We start from the raw sequence: 19161 nt of genomic DNA, 5'->3' as shown, positions 1-19161 counted from the left end.
CATGGGCAGTATAATATAACCAATCAGAGAAAATATGACATCTTTGAATAGATGATACGAATAACGGTAGAGATGTTACTGCTAAAACCTGGGGGGGAAGACAAACAAGAGCTGTTATGGGATCTCCCTTTCAGTTATCGCAATAAGATTTCAAACAAATTGTTTTTCTTTATTTACCTTTGGAAATCCCTTTGGGAATTTCTATCAGAWAAATGTCAAAGGTGTTGTGGTTTTAAAGCCTGATTTTTCCCAATTTCCCAGCCAATGCACCAAAAAAATGTTGTGGTTTAGACTGTGCTGAAAGCCAAAAGCACTGCACCCAGGACATTTTCTCCCCTCCCCCCCACCAAAGAGGGAGAAGGGAAAACAAAAGCCCAATTAACACGAAAATTTATGGCTTTCAGATAACATAACGTAATTGAGAGAAAGATATGTATGTGCTCCAGAAAAATGGTCAGACAGGCTGAATAACTTAAGTTGCAAAAATAGATTTATTACTACAAACTATTGAGAATACTACGGCACCGGGGAGAAGAACAGAGATGGGGACAAGTTTACAAGGAGAAGAAAAATAAAAACCGGACATTTTGAGACACCTGTTATCCTTTCCAGGACCCGTCTCTTTCCCAGGTCCTCCCTCTCCACCCCCCATGTTTTCCCGCACACAAAGGGGGGCAGRAATGAAAGTCTTACACAGATCAAACCACTCATTACAGTTGTTGTCCAGCATCATAGGAGAAGCGTTCTTACAGCTCCAAGCTGTGGAAGTTTTTTTCCCAAGAGACAGTCAGTGTATAACTGCTGACGGCAAGGGAATATTTTCTTTACCTCKTAGGAGAAAAGAAAGAATGTCTTTCAAGGCCAAACTGCGTTGTTTCAGCAGCGTAAGACCACTATCACAAATGTCCTGGCAGAGCACAGCTTCTTCTAAGCGTCCACTTACTTCAGACATAGGGCGCGGGCATCTCCTCCTCCGCGCAGAGCACAATTTCTTCTCAGCATCAATTCATTTCAAACGTCGTGGGGGGGCCAAGCCTCTTCCCCCTTTTTGGCAGTTTAGTCCAGTCCTCAAAGGCCAGGGTTTTTTTTTTTTTCAGAGCAAGGTCGCTCTCCTTTTTCTATTCAGGTCTCTCTTTGATGAAATAGTCCTTTCAAGAACACTTATTTTCTCCATGCTTGAGAACCACAGCACAGCACAGCAACTCATCCCATATTCTCCTTACATGTGATCTTGAGTCTCCATTTTTCTTCTTACATCTCCTCACTCTCCTGCTCTGTTTTTCCCCAGTGCATGATATTAAAACTACATACTAACAACCTTAAAGCTACATGGCGGCCACCCCTATCTTGTTTTGAGTTCTTTTTTAAGTACAAGACAATACGTCATCACAGAGTTGTAACCAACCTGTGCAATTGGCCCAGGCCTGATGGGCAGCTTGTCCATCAACCTCAGAGCCATGATGGATTGGCTCTAAAACACAAGGAGCAGGACTCCTTTTGCTGGAGAAGGAGAAAATTTCTAGAACTTCCTCACAGCAGCCATCTTTGTGGTTTCTTGGTCCCATCCCCCCACCACCAAAAATTGGACCAAGTAAAATCATGACAAAAGGGAAGAAGAATCCAGGATGAAGAGTAGATTTTCCATTTGGGAAACTCCCACTGATGATTTGTTTTGTTCTTTTAGTATACAAGAAAATTGACAGGGATGCCATGTCCTATCTGATATTTTGGTCATTTTGAAGAATACTGGTGTCGTGGGTAAGGGGACAGTACAGAGTAGATTTCCAAAGGTAGTTTTTGCAAAACAGTCCTCAGTGTTTACTGTTAAGAGCTAATTTAATATTAGGATTAATTAATTGGATATCTTATTCATGAATCAATGAGGACTGATTAAATTCCTTTCTTATACTGCTGTGTCAATCTTATTTCAGTATCACAGCTTTCAGGATAGCAAATAAAGGGATAATAAACTACATTTAAAAAAGGTAAGGTGATGAGAGTATTGCATCTAATAGTGCACTTTAAATGAGTAGAGGTCATATTGGGTAATGAAACCAGGATAGAGAGCAGTTGCCATTATTACAGTAATTTTCTTAAAAACCTAAATTTCGGAGTCTATTTTAAGACACCAAAAGGAGGTTTCTGTGTTAATAATTACTTCAAGCTGCAGGGAGATATTAGTTCATTTTTAATGGATCAATGGTTACAATTAAATCAGTTGACTCCAGTTTGAGTTTTACTTTTTTAGTTGCTTCTCCCATGGCTAAATTGCTTCAGTTGGATTCCTGTGCTGCTTAGGTAGTAACTAAGCAGTTTTGCCTAGTGTATAGACAAAGCAAGCTGATAGCAGATGACTTCTGTTGTTTGATTAATCCTTAGGCTAACTAGCCATTCAGTCTGATTTGTCTTACCATCACCAGATTATAAATTTTTAGTATTTGACTGTGTTAGGCTATTTCATCTTCTTCCATTAAGGATAGTTCAAAATTTGCACTGATTTAAGTGAAACCAGGACAGAATTTGAATGTAAATGCTATGATAGTTTTTACTGATTTTTTTTTTTAATTCATGTATAGCATTGATGATATCTACCCAAGTAAAAAGGACTCAGATTCAGGTGTTGGTAGTGATAATGGTGATAAACGTTTGTCAGCAACAGAGGTAAGTTACCTGCATTTTGTGTCCAGCTTCTCTTCCAGCACTCATTTGACTGTCATAAGTTCTGTAATAATGTGAATAGATATTTAGGCAAAAACTCTGCAGCCGTATCCTTGACATGGATTTACGATAAGAAATGGCTAAAACAAAGATAAAAGGAGACTGGGAGTTTTTAAAATTTTTTTTTAAATGTTGTTGTCTGTACACTGTCTGGAAAAAGCAGTGAGGTACTTGGTTACAGATGGTTACAGATCTCCCAATAGTGAAAATTCTCTACAGTTTTCAGGCAGTTTACATAATCTAGAGAATGAGAAACTAGAATTCACATCTGCTGTTTGCAAAAAGTAAATATGCTAATGGGTTACAAGCTAATGACTTCTCACATATTTTTCTCTTTGACTGATCACTCTTTCCTGTTGCAAATTAACAGTACCTTGTCCCAGTATGCTCTGTGATGTGGTTATGGCAGATTGCTATAGTGTAGAAACTTCAGAAATTTTGCTAATCTTAGTGTGTTTAAATGTTTTGGCAGCTAGTCAATGCTGAAAATAAACCTTCAGGTCTTTTCCTGAACTTTGCTGTCTGACTAAGCAAAGAGAAACTATAGCTTTGTGGGACTAATGTTGTCCTAAGCAGTTAGAACTGACTTTCACAAAGGTTTGGGGTTTTTTTCTGAGGCACTGCTCACCTGAACAGGGCACTAAATCTAGGTGGAGTTAAACTGAATACATAATGATAGATAATAATTAGCAGTGTAAATCTGTGTTGATGATCTTTCTGAAATGTACAGTAATGGGATTTGTGGTCTGATCTAATGGGAAATATCTGGACCACAATAGGAGGATGACCTTGTCACTACTTAAAATAATTTTACACTGATTTAGTGTTTCTCTACTTCTTTGAGGAAAAGGGATTCTGTTTCTTTTGAAACAAATGTATGAAGAATCAAGCTTAGGTACTGAATTTACAGTTACTAAGAAGCAAATTGAACATGAATCCACTTACACACTAATTGGTCTTTTAAATAGAATAGCACTTAAAAAAACCCATGTGAATTTCCAAGTGTTTGGGCAAGTTTTGTGGTAGATTGAAGTGAAGCAGAATTGTTATGGTTTCTAACCAAATCTCTAATGGTTTTCCTCTAGCTGAAAGAGCATGGTGTCTGTTCAGAAACACCTACAAACTGTTCTGCCAATCTTAGACTTCCGGAAGCTCAGTTAGCTTGTTAATGAAACTGTTATCCCAGAATTTCCTCCTTAGCTATAAATACCACCTTTGGGAAATAGATCATCTTACCTGTGTTCAAAATGTAGCCATTGAAATTATGCAAAAAAATACTTTGAAGACTACTGACAGTGAACCAATAAGTTTTTAACARCACAAAGTTTATTTATACTAGAGTGATTTACTCATTCCATCCCCACCTGACTGCTGCTCAACTATTTAGGAGAAATAGATACTGAAATCAGTAATCCCAAATGCATTTGGTAGTAAATTTACCGCTCATTTTYCTTCTGATGTGACCTTTAATATCTGTGTTACACATGAGAATTGTGCAAGAAATATTAGCATGATGCAAAGGCAGGTTCACATAWGTTGTTACAGTCAGAAAGTTACATACCACACATTGTATAAACATTAAATGATCAGTCATGAAACAATCATTAAAATTTGTTTCTGGATTTTTCTTTTATGAACTAAACTATGAACTATGACTAAACTACTGTTTAGTCTGAAGGGTTGTGTTTCTACTCTTTTGTAGAATATACTACAGCTAATTTTTCATGTGTGTAACTTAATAACTTAAATAAGTCCCATGTGTGAACACTAMTGTAGTTTTTAAGAAGCTTGCAAATTGACTTTGGGTGAATACGCATAGGGCAGAGTACTTGATGAAATGAACTGTTTATGTATCTCTTGCTGACTGAGTAGGGTCATTACAGAATCTGTTTTCATAGCTATAGCCATCTTTCAAGCGGAAGTACTGTAGTAGTGTTGCTGTAAAATTGATCATTGCAACTTGAAGGCAAATTCTGCCTCAAGGCAGTGTACCATGTACCTCATATTTTAGGAAAAATGTAACATTTTGATTTATTTCCCTTCCTCCCTTTGACCTTGTTTTTGATTTTGTTAAAATTCATTAGAATGAGGTTAGAATGTTGTCTCTGCTTTATTATATGTATGAGTGATGCATTAGTACCAGCAGGAATGTAAATGAAGAATTTTTCAAAGGGCATAATCTGAATTCTATCTTAGAATAATGTTAGGTATTTTTGATTGTTATGTGTCTATTGTATTCTGTTGCTGTCTGAATAAAAAATAAAACCATGGAAGAAGGAAGTTTGATATGGTTGATTACCTGTGAAGGAGTGATACTTTTGTATTATACAAGGCTGCTTTGGATAGTTTTTGTTTCATACTATACTGGCAGGAAACACCTGGAAAATCAATTGCAGAATTTTGTAGGGCCTCAAAGTGAGACATAGCCTGTTAAAGGAATGGGTTTTTGTTTCCAAATCGAATGGCCCATTCCTTTTTTTATACCAACACTCCACAGTATTTTCCCCGAAGTCTGTGTTACTCTGCTGAGAAAAAAAATTGTACTTGTTTAGTATCCAGAACTTCTAATAATGTGTGTAGGAACATTTTACTGTTCTATTTTACTATTTTCAAAGGATAGTTGAAAAATTAGCACAACATTAACTTTAATCTAGAACAATTAAATTTAGTGGTTAAATGTCATGAGATACATAGCCTGAAAGAAAGAGAAGGAACTTCACTGTAACTTTGGTTGTCTGAATGAATTTATGCTATACCTGTCTTCTTTTTTTTTAGCTGTTGGATTGTCATTGCTTCCAATCTAAAAGAACTGTGAATTTTGTGCTTAGAATACTTGGAGCATAGTTTATTTTCTGTTTGAGTTACTACTCAAACAAAAAATTTGTTTTATTTTAAAATTTCATTAATTTTAAAATTTAAAATTTATTTTGTAAAGGCTTTATGAAGCCCTTGAACACCATTTTGAATTTTCTTCTCCTTAAGTAGAAGAAAAAAACCAGTGAATTCAGAGAGTTTTTCACATGCAGTTTATTCACGAGAAAGAATATTTCATTGGTCCACATTTGCAACATGTTCCGAGTCCAGGGTATTCTTGGAAGACAGGAATAACCACATCTATCTTTGATACAGTTTTTAAGAGCAAGGTAGATTTGCTCCATCCTTTATCACAAAGGTTAGCTTCAGGAGCTAGGAAAAATACTTTCTACATGGACTATGAATACGTAAGAGTAGCAAGAATGGCAAACTTCTACTAGAAGATAGCTAAAATGAAATCACTGATGATATGTAACACAGTCTTATTTCGTGGCAGATCTTTTTTGTTACAATGGTCTGAACCGATAAAATGGGGAATATATTTCCTTAAAAATGTGTATCCTTTGAGGATAGGGAACAAACTGCTATATATGTGTTATAGTAGTTATATTTACAGAATACATGTATGGAAAATGTATACACGGAGTAGCAAGTTACAGAAACACAGAACATTTAAACAATGAGCAACACACATGGGTTTGCAGGGAAATTTGCAAAGCTCTGAGACTGTGGCAGTGCCAAGTTCTCTGTCTCAGGAGAGGAAGAATAAAAGCTTTGTCTCTTCTGCAGACTGGTTTTGCTCTAGTTCACCTCAGGAGGGGATGTGAGCAGGTCCCATTTGAGCAGGTCACTGCTCAAGAAAGAGACCAGAGAAACAGAACCTTAGTGGCCTGGGACAGAAGTGTGTCACTGCTTCTTTGTGCAGCTGCTGCCTGTAAAGTCATAGAGAGCATAAGCTTGTAGATACAAGTAATGTGTTTTAGTGCACCAGCTAATAGAATGAAAAGAATGGAAAGAGCTTTAAATCAAAAAGATTTGTTTACTTGAGAGTCTGTGCATTTTTATCAGCTTTACCAGTTAATATAATTAAAGATGTTGCCTTGGTCTAAAAAGTTAGTCTTGCTTGATACAGGCATTCAGTTCAGAAGCTGCATGGTAAAGCAGGAAAAAGTCATGGAGGGGAAAAAAAAGGACTGTGGTATCAGGCTCAATGTTTCTACAGACTTCAGTGGCTACAAGGAGCCCCAGTTTCCAGCTGCCCCAAGGAAGCACAGAGAGCAGCACAGTGTAGTGGTGTCACTGCAAGGAGAGGACTAGTGCAGTGAGGAAGACAGGAAAAGAGGACATATGAATTGTTCTACAGGGCAGTCTTCCTCTGAGGATATCTTCAGCATGACTACAAACATCTTACAACAGGATGTGGTCATGTTAGATGCTTTGGTATCCTCTCCCATGTTAATTTGCAGCTCTTTTGTGTGTACTCTTCTTAATATGTACATTTTTCTCATTCTTGGTTTGAGCTGGAACTAGCGTTTCTCTCTTTTTTTTCCTAGCCATCTGATGAAGATACTCTCAGCTTTAACGTTCCAATGTCAGACATTGTGGAAGAAGATCATATTGTAAAGGACGACTCGGGTCATCATGCTAACTCAAGAAAAGGTTGGAATGTGAAAAACATGGAAGTTAAATACAGGGGAATTCTGTTGTTGATTCCATGTCTGCCTACCTACCCAGAAGGCCTTGGGCATGCATATGCAGTTGGTGAAAATGAAAGAAGTGTGYTGCTTAGAAAATCTGTGCTATACTGAATTGAGTACATCAAGTAATTTTCCATAGCAATTCCAAAGGACTTGTTACACCGTGTCTCAGGAGGTAATAAGGTCTCGTTCTCACTGGGGGAAGAAAAATTAAAGTTGGTTTAAGCCATGCTATCCATGCTACCCAACAACTAATAACTGATGTTCAGTAATTTAGCAAATGTGCAATAACAGAGGGTATATCTGTAGCTGGATTTAGAGTGTGTATGAAGCTTTTTTAGTTAGTTAGCATCATCTCTGGAAACAAGTAAATCTTCATATTTTGTGAGAAGTTTAATTTTATCCTAATTTTTTAATTTTTATTTTTCTAATTTACACTATAAGCAATGGTTCTATAAGTTCTGCACATACTGAGAATAAATGGCAGGATGAAGTCAGCAAGTTGCATATGAAAACTACATAAATAGGAGATAGCGTATCCTCAGTATTACTCAGTTAAATGAATTTTCGTTGAGATACTCATCAGAATTTGGTAGAATAGGAAGAGAGATAACAGGATTATATCCTACAGTGTTTATTAACAAACTGGAGAGGGTAAGTCATAGGATCATACTGGAAATAGTATATGTAGGCAAGAGGTTGGGACAGGCTCTGAAAAATTTTGCTGGGCAAGTGGTTTGATGATTTGTTGCAACATGGTAACTCTGAAATTGCATTCAATTGCAAGTCACTGCCTGAGACATCTGAATGTCTTAAAACACTGCACAGTTGTCCAGCTGTGTTTTTGTATTGGTATGGGCAAGACAGACTTGGTGTAGTTCAAAACTGGCTCCATCAATGTCTACTGTGTTGCTTCTAATATACAACTGTATATGCCCAGGGAATGGGTTTATTACCACTTGGAAATTAATTGACATCACTGTTTACAAAGCAAAGGTCTTAACCTGTTTGAAATTTTTAATGTGGTTTAAATTTAAAATTTGAGCTCTATAAATTAATACAAGTAAATTATGCTCAGTAATGAATGTTGAGCTGAACCAGAAATCATTCTTCTATCTTTTTTTTTCCTTGCTGTTCCTAGTGGAATTCCATCAAGGATCTTCTCATGTGTTTGTCGATAAGTCACGAGGAACAGGAAACCAGTTTGATGACTCGGATGCTCTTACTACTGAATTTATGAGCTACATTAAGGCAAGTTTGTGACAATGTTAAGTGGGGGACAATATTTTCACTACTTTCAAAAGTGCAGAGATAACAGAAATAAACAGCAGATATTTTAAGGAATAAGTCTGCAGCTGATATTCATTGTTTTAAAAAGATACAGAAAGCAAAAATAAGCAGGTAGGTTTAACATCATTAAAACTGATCTAGGATAATTTACCCATAATTCTTTCTAGGATATCAGAGAGTTATCCTTTAACTGTGTTTAAGGCTTTAAGAAAAAATGGTAGGTATGTTCATGCTTTATATCTTGAATTGAGAGATTTATTCTATTTTTTACATTGCTCAAATGCAAGATGACTTCCTGCTAACTGTGCTGGCTAAAGTTTTGAAGTAATGTTATGGTAGTAAAATAAATTTTCTTAATTTTTCAAACATTTTCATAACAGTTGATTGACCCATAAAGACAAATTATATAAAGTCACCTTCTAGAATAAGTGCTGCATTTTTGTTGTCTTATGGTATGTACATTTGTTATAGGAAAACATCATGGTCTTCATTCCTGTAAGGTGAAGAAAAATGAAAAACAGTGGCTTTATTTATTCTGCTAGGRATTGTCACTGGGAAATGAGCCATCATTGGAGAATGTTAGAGAAGCTGGTACACTCTTCAGTGTCACATACCACAGAATTGAGTAGAATTTATTGGTACAGGGTGATGCAGCTGGTGTGCTAAGCACATGACACAAAAGAGGATAAGCCTCTGTTTTCTGCTGTACATTCTCTACAAGTACAGACACACATTGATTCAGAGAGCTTCTTCACTGGCAGCTGAACTACTTCRGTGCTTTCGTCTGTTTGAGATGAAAGAGTTGCAAAACCACAAGTGGAAGCATAAAAGAGGCTCAATTTTCAAATAAGGATCACTTCATATTTATAGATGTGGTAGATCTAATTTATGACTACATTGCACCCAAAATAACTGGCTGACTGATATGGATTCCTGGATGCAACTTTTGTTACAATTTGTTTCTTTTAAAAAGGAAATGATTCATGACTGTCAAAACTGTCAAATATGAATCCTGTTAATAATTATGCATGAAATACATGATTGCCACTGTTTGCATGTTTGGAATTTCCTTGCTTTGTAAACATATCTGGCTGCAGTAGGAGAGCAAGTAGAGGAGAGTTGGGGTTGTGGTTAATTGAAGCATTGTTTCTGCATGCCAGAATGTCACAAATGGAATCTGGGGCATAGAACAAAGAATTCTTACGCTGCTTGAGTTTCTTTTTACAGTTAAAGGAGGGTAAGGGCTGTTGACCTCAATAATATCTTCTTGTAATCTTGTAATATAGTATTGTAATCAGTATCTTAAACGGGGGTAGAACGAGTAATGAAACAGAAGTGTTGGATTGCTTCAACCAGCAGCCTAAACTGTTGCATAAATTAGGTCAGTGCTGAGTCGAAAAGCAAAATTTATCTGCTTACTTAATTGCCAAGTTCAATTCTCATTATCACTTTTGTCTGGCTACAGAGCAGAGCAGCAGAGTGTGATGAATTATTGAAAATAGAAGAGGACACTCAATGGCAAGCAGACGAAATGTGAGTATTTTTTATGTATCTATAAATAATTAGCTGTGTCATTTCATTAGTTTGACCAAGACTGGTATTTCTTTGGTGTTTAATAATTTTGTAGGTTTGGAGGCATGACAAAAGCATAACCTTGCAATTCGTTTGTGCTCAGTCTTTTACATTTTATTCCTGAGCAAAGTGGATGCTAATTGATTTGTATGCCCAAATAATTTTTTATCTATGTGGAATGCATTCTTTTTTATTAGGTATTTTGATACTTTGTTTATTGAAGGCATTGCTGAAAAAAGATCATCAAAACTTGTTAGAGCTAAATGTAATGTACATTTAAAAAATCAATTTAATTAGGAAACATACTCCTTTTTTTCTTAGTTGTCATAATTTTAACCCTGAAGCAAACATTAGTTTAGAGATGTTAATTCCAGAGTAGAACAAGTGAACATCAGTTACTGAGACGAGTGCATAAGGAAAGAGAATTCAACATAACAATGTACTGTGAATTTGTCACTTGTCAGAACAGTGTAATCCTATATGATGAAAAAGAAACCCAAACCTGAAGGGAGGAAAGAATAAGTACTCTGAAAGCTCTGAAAGAGCCTTGTTGGTGGAACTAATGGGAAGTTATGTTTGTACTCTCCAAAAAGAATTACAAATGTTGAAAAGCAAAAGAAAGCAAGCTGGCCCTTATAAAAATTTACTGTGTTTGCTATTCATGCTGAAACAATACATGTGATGAGTGCATTTAAGAGTCAGATATTGGTAACTAAATATTCAKTTTTAGAAGTCATTCTGTTTAACTGAATGCTAAGTTTTGCTCAATCACATTTATTTGTGTATGTATTAGGTTGAGGGACTTTGTTAAGGACAAAGTGTCTGAAAGTTTTTTCAGAAGAAGCTCTTTCCATAAATTCAGCACATACCAGCATGCAGAGAGGCTGGTTTTCCCTCCTATAGTTTTTGCATGCCATTTGGAAGGTGGAGCTCACACACTGAAATTCAGACTACCCTTGATAATTGTAATTGTACCTTTTTTTTTTTGGAATGTTTTTGTTTTCTGTTATAGAATAAATTTATCAGAAGAACAAACTATTGACATAGCAATGATAGAACAACTAAGAGAAGCAGTAGATTTATTACAAGATTCCAACAGGTATGCTTACAATAGCTGATATAATATATAATAATACAATAATAATATAATGTGATATATTTTAAATATTTTTGTGAATTACATTACAGTTCTCTTTTAACTGACAACTGAAAGCTCTCTGGAGTTACTAAGTGCTTTGTTAGCATACCAGCGTGTGCAAGATAGGTAAGAAGGAAATACACATTCTGTGTTCAGTATCTAGACAAGATGCCCAATGAATGAAGAAGGTGTAAAAGAAACCTAAAATCAGAGGTGGAGACATTCCTTAACCATTCATCTTGTGTACACCACTGTGGTAMTCTGAATTTTTGTCTAGGATTATCACATTTGTTTTAGGGACTGTAAATTTTCCTCTTTCTCATGCTTGTTATATGTTGTTAGAATGAGGTCTTCTAACCTGTCTTCATGTCAATTCAATGAAGCCCACAAAGGAAACACCTGAATTAGTGGTGGAGTTTCTTTAGTCTTCTGAAATCCAAAGGAGAAAGAGGCAAAGAAAGTTATTTAGATTTTCCCTGACTACAGTAGGCAAGATTTTATATTTCAGATGCCTGTCTTAAGTGGCTAAAGTCAGGTGGAATGACTCTGGATCTGTGGCTAAACAAAGGAATAAATTTTTAAAAGAAAATACATGCTTGCCCTACTGGAAAAGTCTGACAATAATGTTTTCAGTAGTTCTGTCTGTCCAGATGCTTGCTATTGCTTTTCTTAGTGTAGTCACCTTCAGAAATTAAGTTCATTCTTACTTCTTTGAGGTAGCTGGTTTATAGCTTCATTTCTCTGACGATTAGAAACCTCCTTATCACTTCAGCCTTAACTATACTTGATTCTCTTTCCTCCCTTTAGAGCTGCTTGTTTTTATGACTACAGTATTCTTTATTTTAAATGCCTATTTTGAACTGCTTTTTCACCTAACAGATTTCTATACTTTCAGAACAGAAATTGAGTCCTGTCATTATTTAGAGAGACACAGTTAGCTGGCTTATTTTGTATCATGTAAAGATTGAATTCTTCAATCATATATTAAATATGTGAATCAAAAGTATTTTTGCTTTATAAAATGTACAAATTAGAAAATCTCTTTAGTTCCTTTAGCTTCCTAGCACCGTTGCTTCTGCTTCTCATCTGAGGCTTATTACTTGGAAGAGTGTTGGAGTTTAAAAAYGAAAAGTTCTGTTTAGGAAAAAAAGCACCAGCAAAAATACTTTAGTTGTTAGCCTAATAAATTTTGTCATTTTGTTTTTTGTTTCCAAACGTTACCCTAATATTTCCTAGATATTGAGATACTTATATTAAAAAGGTCAATAAAATACAGAAAATCTGTTTTTTTGTTCACATGCAGAGGTACTTTCATTAGTAATACTATAATTTGAAAAATTACTTTTAGAAGTGGTTAATCATGTCATGCATGTCTGTATTTCTCTGCTGTTTCTTTTGCAGTATGTTGAGGTTTTTGTGGCTTCACTTTCTTATTCTAACTTTAAAATATGGGCATTTATTTTTAATTTTCTGAGCACCATATAGACTTTTTGATATATGCCTCCTATATAGCATCTAGACCTAAGCATCAAGATACACCTGGGCGCCAAGTACTTACGAAATAATGCTATAGACTTTCAGTCCTCTGGGCCATGAGTTCTCATAATTTCTTTTCTAATTACTGGGTTTAATGGCATTTTGTTTTATACTTGCTTTATATAAAGCAGTGTGAGAATTTTTATTTAATTTTGAAGAGTTTTTGTGTTTATCCACAAGGAGGAAGGAATTTAAGTGCTTCTGTTGCTCCTTATTTTAAGATGCACAAAACTTGTAGTTGCTTTTTAACTTAAACCTAGAGCATGTAAAACATTACAGCTTTTCCCAAAGGCGTTTCCTTTGTGCATTGATATAACTCTGGTGGCCTAGTCAGGATACCTGAGTTGAAATAATTAACTCTAACCAGGATTATCTTCATCTGACACTGAAGGCCCTTTAGGAGTTAAACACTGCAGGGGCTGAAGCAGTTGGTGTTGCTAGCACACTTGATGTGCACTGACTGAAATTCTCTTCAAGCTGTTTTCCCTAGTGGGTGTGATTCTTGAACTTGTAAAATGCTTGTCCAGTTACTTCTCCAGTGGTTTGCAGAATTTAAAATCTGCATACCCATTGCATATAGACAGCATTTCATATCTGGAAAGGGAGGAGATTTCAGATTCAACCTTTTTCCATGTTTCAAATGTTTGCTTTATATTTCTATATTTGCTTTTCTATATTTCCTGCTTTATTTCATTTTCTGTTTCACTGCTTTATTTTCAGCCACTATAAATCAAGTGTGAATATCTAGGCAGTGGTCTGTGGTTTCCATTTGAACACTGGGTTAGATACAGAAATCTGCAGTCTTTTAGATAATGACATGGTTGTTGGTAGTGAACAGGTCCTTTTGTTTTGATACAAGCCTTTGCTCAGGGTGATATTTTGCAACCATGAATGTCGTTTAGACGCAAGTATCAGGAGGCATTTCCAAAAGCTCTTGAGAGCTGACGCTGAACAGGTTAAAATCATAACTATAAAAGTATTTAATGTATCCATTTGTTTAAAATTGAATACTGAATAGAATGGTTACCAAAGCTATAGCCCAATACAATGTTTTTATTTCAAATCTTGCAAATTAAGCATGGATATTTCAGAGAGCAGTGCTGTGAATATTATCCCACGGAACCAGTAACAGTTTTAGAATTTCAGGAGTCTACAGTGAAGTGTATTTATAAACCTTGGTTAGAAAAAAAAAATTGTTAGATGCATCATGTTCATGTTGCTACACAATGAATTACATATTTGCCTTTGTCTTTATACATAGTGGTCAAATAGAGATGGAGATGTCTTCTCTTGGTCAGGTATGTTAATGAGTGTATTATTACAAAATATTCTGGTGGGGGGAGACAGAAAATAAGTCCCCAGTTTCATCAATTAGTAATCTGCCAAGTAGAGAAGGTAAAAAGTTAAGTAGGTTGAAGGACAAAACTAATTCTTCTTTAACGTATTTATTGAATTGTTGTGGGGTTTGTTGGTTTGGTTGGTTTTTTTTCTGTTGTGTTTCTGTATATGTAATTTTTTTTTGCGTTTATCAATTACATTTTCTTTTGAGTTTCCCTGCCCTCTCCCTCTATGCCAGTTCAGCTATGCATCATCTACAATTTGACCCCCCTGTCTTCATCTTCTGGTGCAGTAAAACAGTATATTCATTAAAGATAACCCCAAAATATTGTGTAAAATAAAAACTAGTGGTTTTCCAGGGTACTGCCACTATGGTTACAGAGAGTATAGTTAAAGTATGGGGTTTGAGTTTTATATTGTGATATATGTTGCTTATTATTTGTTCTGTATCCTGTCTGGTGACCTGATGTTTTTTATGAAGTAGTTGGTTTAGATTTACATTATCCACCTGTTAGTGCTGGAACTGCACTTATATAGTATCTGTTTACTTCTCTGTCTGCTTTTCATCACAATATTTGTAAGAAATAGTCCAAGGTAATGCTATGCAAAAAAAAAAAAAGTTTTGTTTCCAGTGGTTTACAGACGGAAGAGTTCTTTCTCTTACAGAGAGAAAATGCTGAAGAGGAACTAGAATTCCAGAGGAGAAGGGAGTCGATTATGGAGAAAGCAAAGCCTGAAATGAGAACTTGTGAACAGGGAGAAAAATGGTCATTGAGCAAGGTATGGAGGTGTCCAGATGCCATAAATGTGGAAACACTTCGAATGGAATGGATCATTGCATTCTGTCAATTTGTGTGTGGGGATTTGTGTTTAGGCCCATTGTGGGGGTTGGGCTTGATTTTCTTTTTTTTCTTTTTGCCTTAACATGAATCTCATGATTTGAATATAAATGGAAAGTTGATTAAGACCTATCCCTTAGGAAAGAATTGATATAATGCATTTATTGAAAGTATTTTTATCCCATAAAGAGGATAGTAGTTGCAGGGATTGCATTCCCCTGGAAAAAATGTCATCTCAAAGTTAGACCTTCAAGAAAATGAAATAGTGATTCCTCTTCCCTCCTCATCCCAAATATTCTTGTAGTTATATAAGCTTCTAAGTTTATATTAACAGCAGTATTTTTCTTGTTTTTAATATTGCAAATAGACTATATATCGGTTGAGATGGTAGTTTTAAAGTTTAAAAAATATTTAAAGATTTGTACACTGTAATGATCCAGAAATTAAGAACTAAAAAAAAAATGTTTGGAGCATATGTTACTGCTTCAGAACTTGCTACATAGGGATTTTGTGACTGCTCTTTGCAAGCATATTTTGACAACAAAATCACAGAAGATGCTGCCCGTATTGGCAGTACCTTAATATTGTCGGTTGTATCCAGAAATAGGTTTTTCTTGGTTTATCTTAGCTTTTCAAATATTATGTATGATCATCATTACTATCCAATGCTCCTGTGAAAATCTTGTGACTTTGTTAATCTTAATTTTGTCTTTGCTTTTTCTTTAAAATGTCAAAACAACTTAGTTGGGTAATCTCCATTGTTATAATGTTGTACACTGGAATTACCACATTTTATTTGGAGCAGCTCTTACTTCATTGTTGAGATTAACAGATAAGGCTAACTCAGGGTCAAAGTCTGTGTGGTCTCTGTATTTGTCATGAATTTAGCAAAGATACACCACTAATTCACCTCTTCCTGAACACTTGTGGGGGTCTGATCTGGGCTGTTTTATGCGGGTGAAAATACTAGGCATAATCTGTGAAGTGAAAACACATCCTGCAAGAGCAAGTTTTTAATCAGGCTATGTTCTTTGTAGTGCAATGAGCACTCGTGTTGCTGCTTGTGTTACTAAATAAATTCAATTCAGCATAAAATCARAATTCTGACTAGGGTAAAATAGATGTGCTCAAGCATTGAAGTCCCCAGGTAGAACTGGCTGGGATCAGATGAGTAAGATTTCTCTCTGTTTATTCCAGGTAATAGGGTGGTTGGGCTAATATTATGAAAGATGTCTAAGGCTGAAGAATTCTTTTTTAATCTTGAGAAGTGGCCAGGAAAGGCTGTGAAGCAAAATGGAAGTGTAATCTTCCTTCCCATCTTGCTAAATTTTGGAAAGCTCTGTGGCTGTTGGGACCTAGTGTTCCAAGTGCTGTCTTTTGTTTCCATTTTTTGTCAATTGAAAAAAAAAAAAGTCCCTAAGGAAATAGTTTTGAATTAAATTATAATTGGSTTTTATTTATGCCAGTTATCTTTCTGTGGAGTTATGCTTGATGTTTAATTAATGATTTTATGTTGTATTTATCAATGTGGTGTACACATGTTTTCAATGTAACTATAACAGAAGTGGTAACAAAAGGTATGTTATGTTACAATTATAAATTAGATCACTTACAGAATATTTCTCTCTTCAAATCTATATTGAAAATCTATATTTGCAAATTAAACCTTTGTGATAGTTTAATTAAAAAAATGCAGCCAACAAAAATCAAATTCTTATAAATGCAGTTGTAATTCCTTAGTATTGAAGCTAAAAAGTTAATGAGGAATCTGTGTGAATAATTTCCACATGCTTTTCAAAAAAATATTCTTCAGTTAGCAAAAAAAGTATTTATTATACATGCAATTTAATGTTTTCAGTGAAAAAATTAAGTATTAATGGGTATCTGACTATAATTCGTAAAATGTCTCATTGCAGTGTATCACTAATATAGTTTCTGAAATGTTTTCTTTTTCTTTTCTTTTTTTTTTACTTTCCAAACATGCAGAATGATCTAATTGTTTGGAACACAAGTGGTCAAACCTCTCACAATGAGGTAAGATGTCATTTGTTTGTCTCTTTTATTTTTTATATTAATATTTCATATACTAAATGAAACATAACTGAATTCCAGAGAACATATTACTGAGCTTGTTTGTTTGGGGTGTGGTTTAATCTTGTCGTCTCAGAGATTTATTAGGGTATAAAAATATACTTTCTGATCAGCTTGTTTGAGTTATGCAGTTTAGTATAAAACATTTAAATTTTTTACATTTTCTCCATTCGGACACGTTTTTTTAACATTCCTTTTTTAATTCATCCTTGTTCAACAAGATTTTCTATTGATTTCAGTACAATTTCTTTTTGCACAGTTGTCATGTCCTTGATTACTTTTCATAGAGGAATCTGATCTGATTTTATTGATCCTGTAGCTTTCTAGTGCAAATCTCATTGGAAGATCAAAAAGGAGAAAACTGTATAGAGTCCTTATGGAGATTTTTTGCCTTTTTTTTTTTTTTTTTTTTTTTTTTTTTTTTTTTTTTTTTTTTTTTTTTTTTTTTTTTTTTTGTACAGAAATAGGGCTTCTCCCTTTATGGCATTGGGCATAAGCATCTTGCAAATTTGAGAACACCCAGCTGCCTTCCACCAGTCTTGGTGATGGGACTTCTGTAGCTCCTAGCTCCCCACGGAATCACTTTATAATTGGGATTCCCATTATGGAATTTGGTCATGGGACTCTTCCTGTGTTATTGTTGGTGGTATGATCAGACCTCCCGTTCTCCTGTATAGTGCTGCTCATCCTTCCTGCTGCAGCTCTTGGCCTAGTTCAGGGTTAAGGGAGGTCCTGCTCTGAGGCATATGCGTAATTTCCTCTTTTCTGTTTTTAATGCAGAAATTCAGTGTTGCATGAAAAATACCATGCAGAATGGTAATTAATTTTGTGAAAGAAACAAACATGTCTAAGGAAAAAACATGCATTTGCTTTGTTTTTCTAAATGTACTCTGCCACGAAATGTATATTTGATGGAACCAAGTGATGGCATGGAAGAAAACTGAGAAATAATCAAGCCTATTTATAACTAGGGGGAATGTCTTTCTGTCTTTTTTTAGAAACTCATCTTTTCCAGCTGAGGAATAGGGTGCAATAAGAAGGGAGATTATCATAGGTTTATGGCTATATTGTCATCAGATTATGGTGGAATAGCTGTAGCATGTTGTGATGTTAACTTTTGCATTTTGCATAGTCAGATATGCTGAGATATTCTGGGTCTTACTCTTACTTCGTTTAATTTTCTTGAATTACACAGAATAAGGATAAAAGTCCAACGTCTCCTACTACAAACACCACAATCCCTTTTGGCCTGAAGCCACGATCAGGTAATGTGAGAAAAGAATTTATGTTTGGGTAAGAAACTATTGGTTTTGGTTTTTTACATCTCTGTTATTATTAGATATCTCTTATTTTTCTCCCCTTAAGAAATAAGCAATGTAATATTGTCTGTGCAACAGGTAAAAGAAGCTTGGAACATTTTGAGGTTTTCTAGTTTTGAATCAAGATGGAATTTTTAAGAAGTATGTATTTGGCACATTATATATGGATCAATTTTCATCCATGACTAGTAAATTGGGTGTTTACGAAGTTGTATGTATATATATTTTTAAAAATATGTGTTTGGATATAACTGCACAAATTTTATATGTATATACATATTTATCATGTCTGCTGACATTCTAATTGAAGTAAGATTTTTGCTTGATTGGTATGTAGTGATACAGTTTAGAATTTGTTGAATAATGTATGTGAATAATTAGGCTATTTTGGAAGACACTTGTGTTGCTCAGAAAATTTTTCACTTCATTGAGTCTGTCAGTAGCTATGCTTGAGTAAAGATCAAACATTATGGGAAGGTTAGATCTTTACTTCAGCCAGCAACTGAGTTCAATGAATTTGCAATGCASTGTATCTGCAAAACCACCACTCTTTTAACAAGCAGCAGTTTATTTGAAAACAAACAAAACAAATAAAACCTAGAAACAAGTAAGAAAAAAACGGCTCCCAAATTTAGAGATGTATTTGATGATTTGGATAACAGCTTCCTTTAAAAACAGGATTATCAGGATTTAATTCTGTTTTTGTCTTCTCTGTGCTGAGGTAGTCAATATTAAGTCATCATGTCACCTCTAAAGAGTCGGTATAGGTTTTCAGTATGTTTCAGCGTCCTGTGACTGTAGTTCAGTTT

General features: G+C 35.0%; 1 protein-coding gene across 6 annotated transcripts in view; it reads left to right on the top strand.

The window, feature by feature from the left end:
• Positions 1 to 19161, top strand: part of LRCH1 (leucine rich repeats and calponin homology domain containing 1) — a 121918-nt gene that overhangs the window by 68497 nt on the left and 34260 nt on the right. For 5 of the 6 annotated variants that reach the window (XR_008966341.1, XR_008966342.1, XM_057381706.1 and 2 more), the window contains 9 exons: positions 2577 to 2661; positions 7086 to 7191; positions 8371 to 8480; positions 9985 to 10052; positions 11104 to 11190; positions 14027 to 14063; positions 14770 to 14883; positions 16929 to 16976; positions 18229 to 18298. Coding sequence is in view for 3 of the 6 variants with exons in the window: in XM_057381706.1 (XP_057237689.1) it covers positions 2577 to 2661; positions 7086 to 7191; positions 8371 to 8480; positions 9985 to 10052; positions 11104 to 11190; positions 14027 to 14063; positions 14770 to 14883; positions 16929 to 16976; positions 18229 to 18298 (725 nt within the window). In the remaining 3 variants the exon portion in view is untranslated. The remainder of the gene's footprint in view (positions 1 to 2576; positions 2662 to 7085; positions 7192 to 8370; positions 8481 to 9984; positions 10053 to 11103; positions 11191 to 14026; positions 14064 to 14769; positions 14884 to 16928; positions 16977 to 18228; positions 18299 to 19161) is intronic. The other variant, XR_008966343.1, reaches the window with a different exon arrangement.

Source organism: Malurus melanocephalus, unplaced genomic scaffold (genome assembly GCF_030028575.1).
Source record: "Malurus melanocephalus ecotype Western Australia unplaced genomic scaffold, MMel_1.1 scaffold_523, whole genome shotgun sequence".
In the NCBI taxonomy this organism is placed as follows: domain Eukaryota; kingdom Metazoa; phylum Chordata; class Aves; order Passeriformes; family Maluridae; genus Malurus; species Malurus melanocephalus.
The sequence above is the reverse complement of the archived record's forward strand: the minus strand, read 5'-3'. Positions and strand labels throughout refer to the sequence as shown.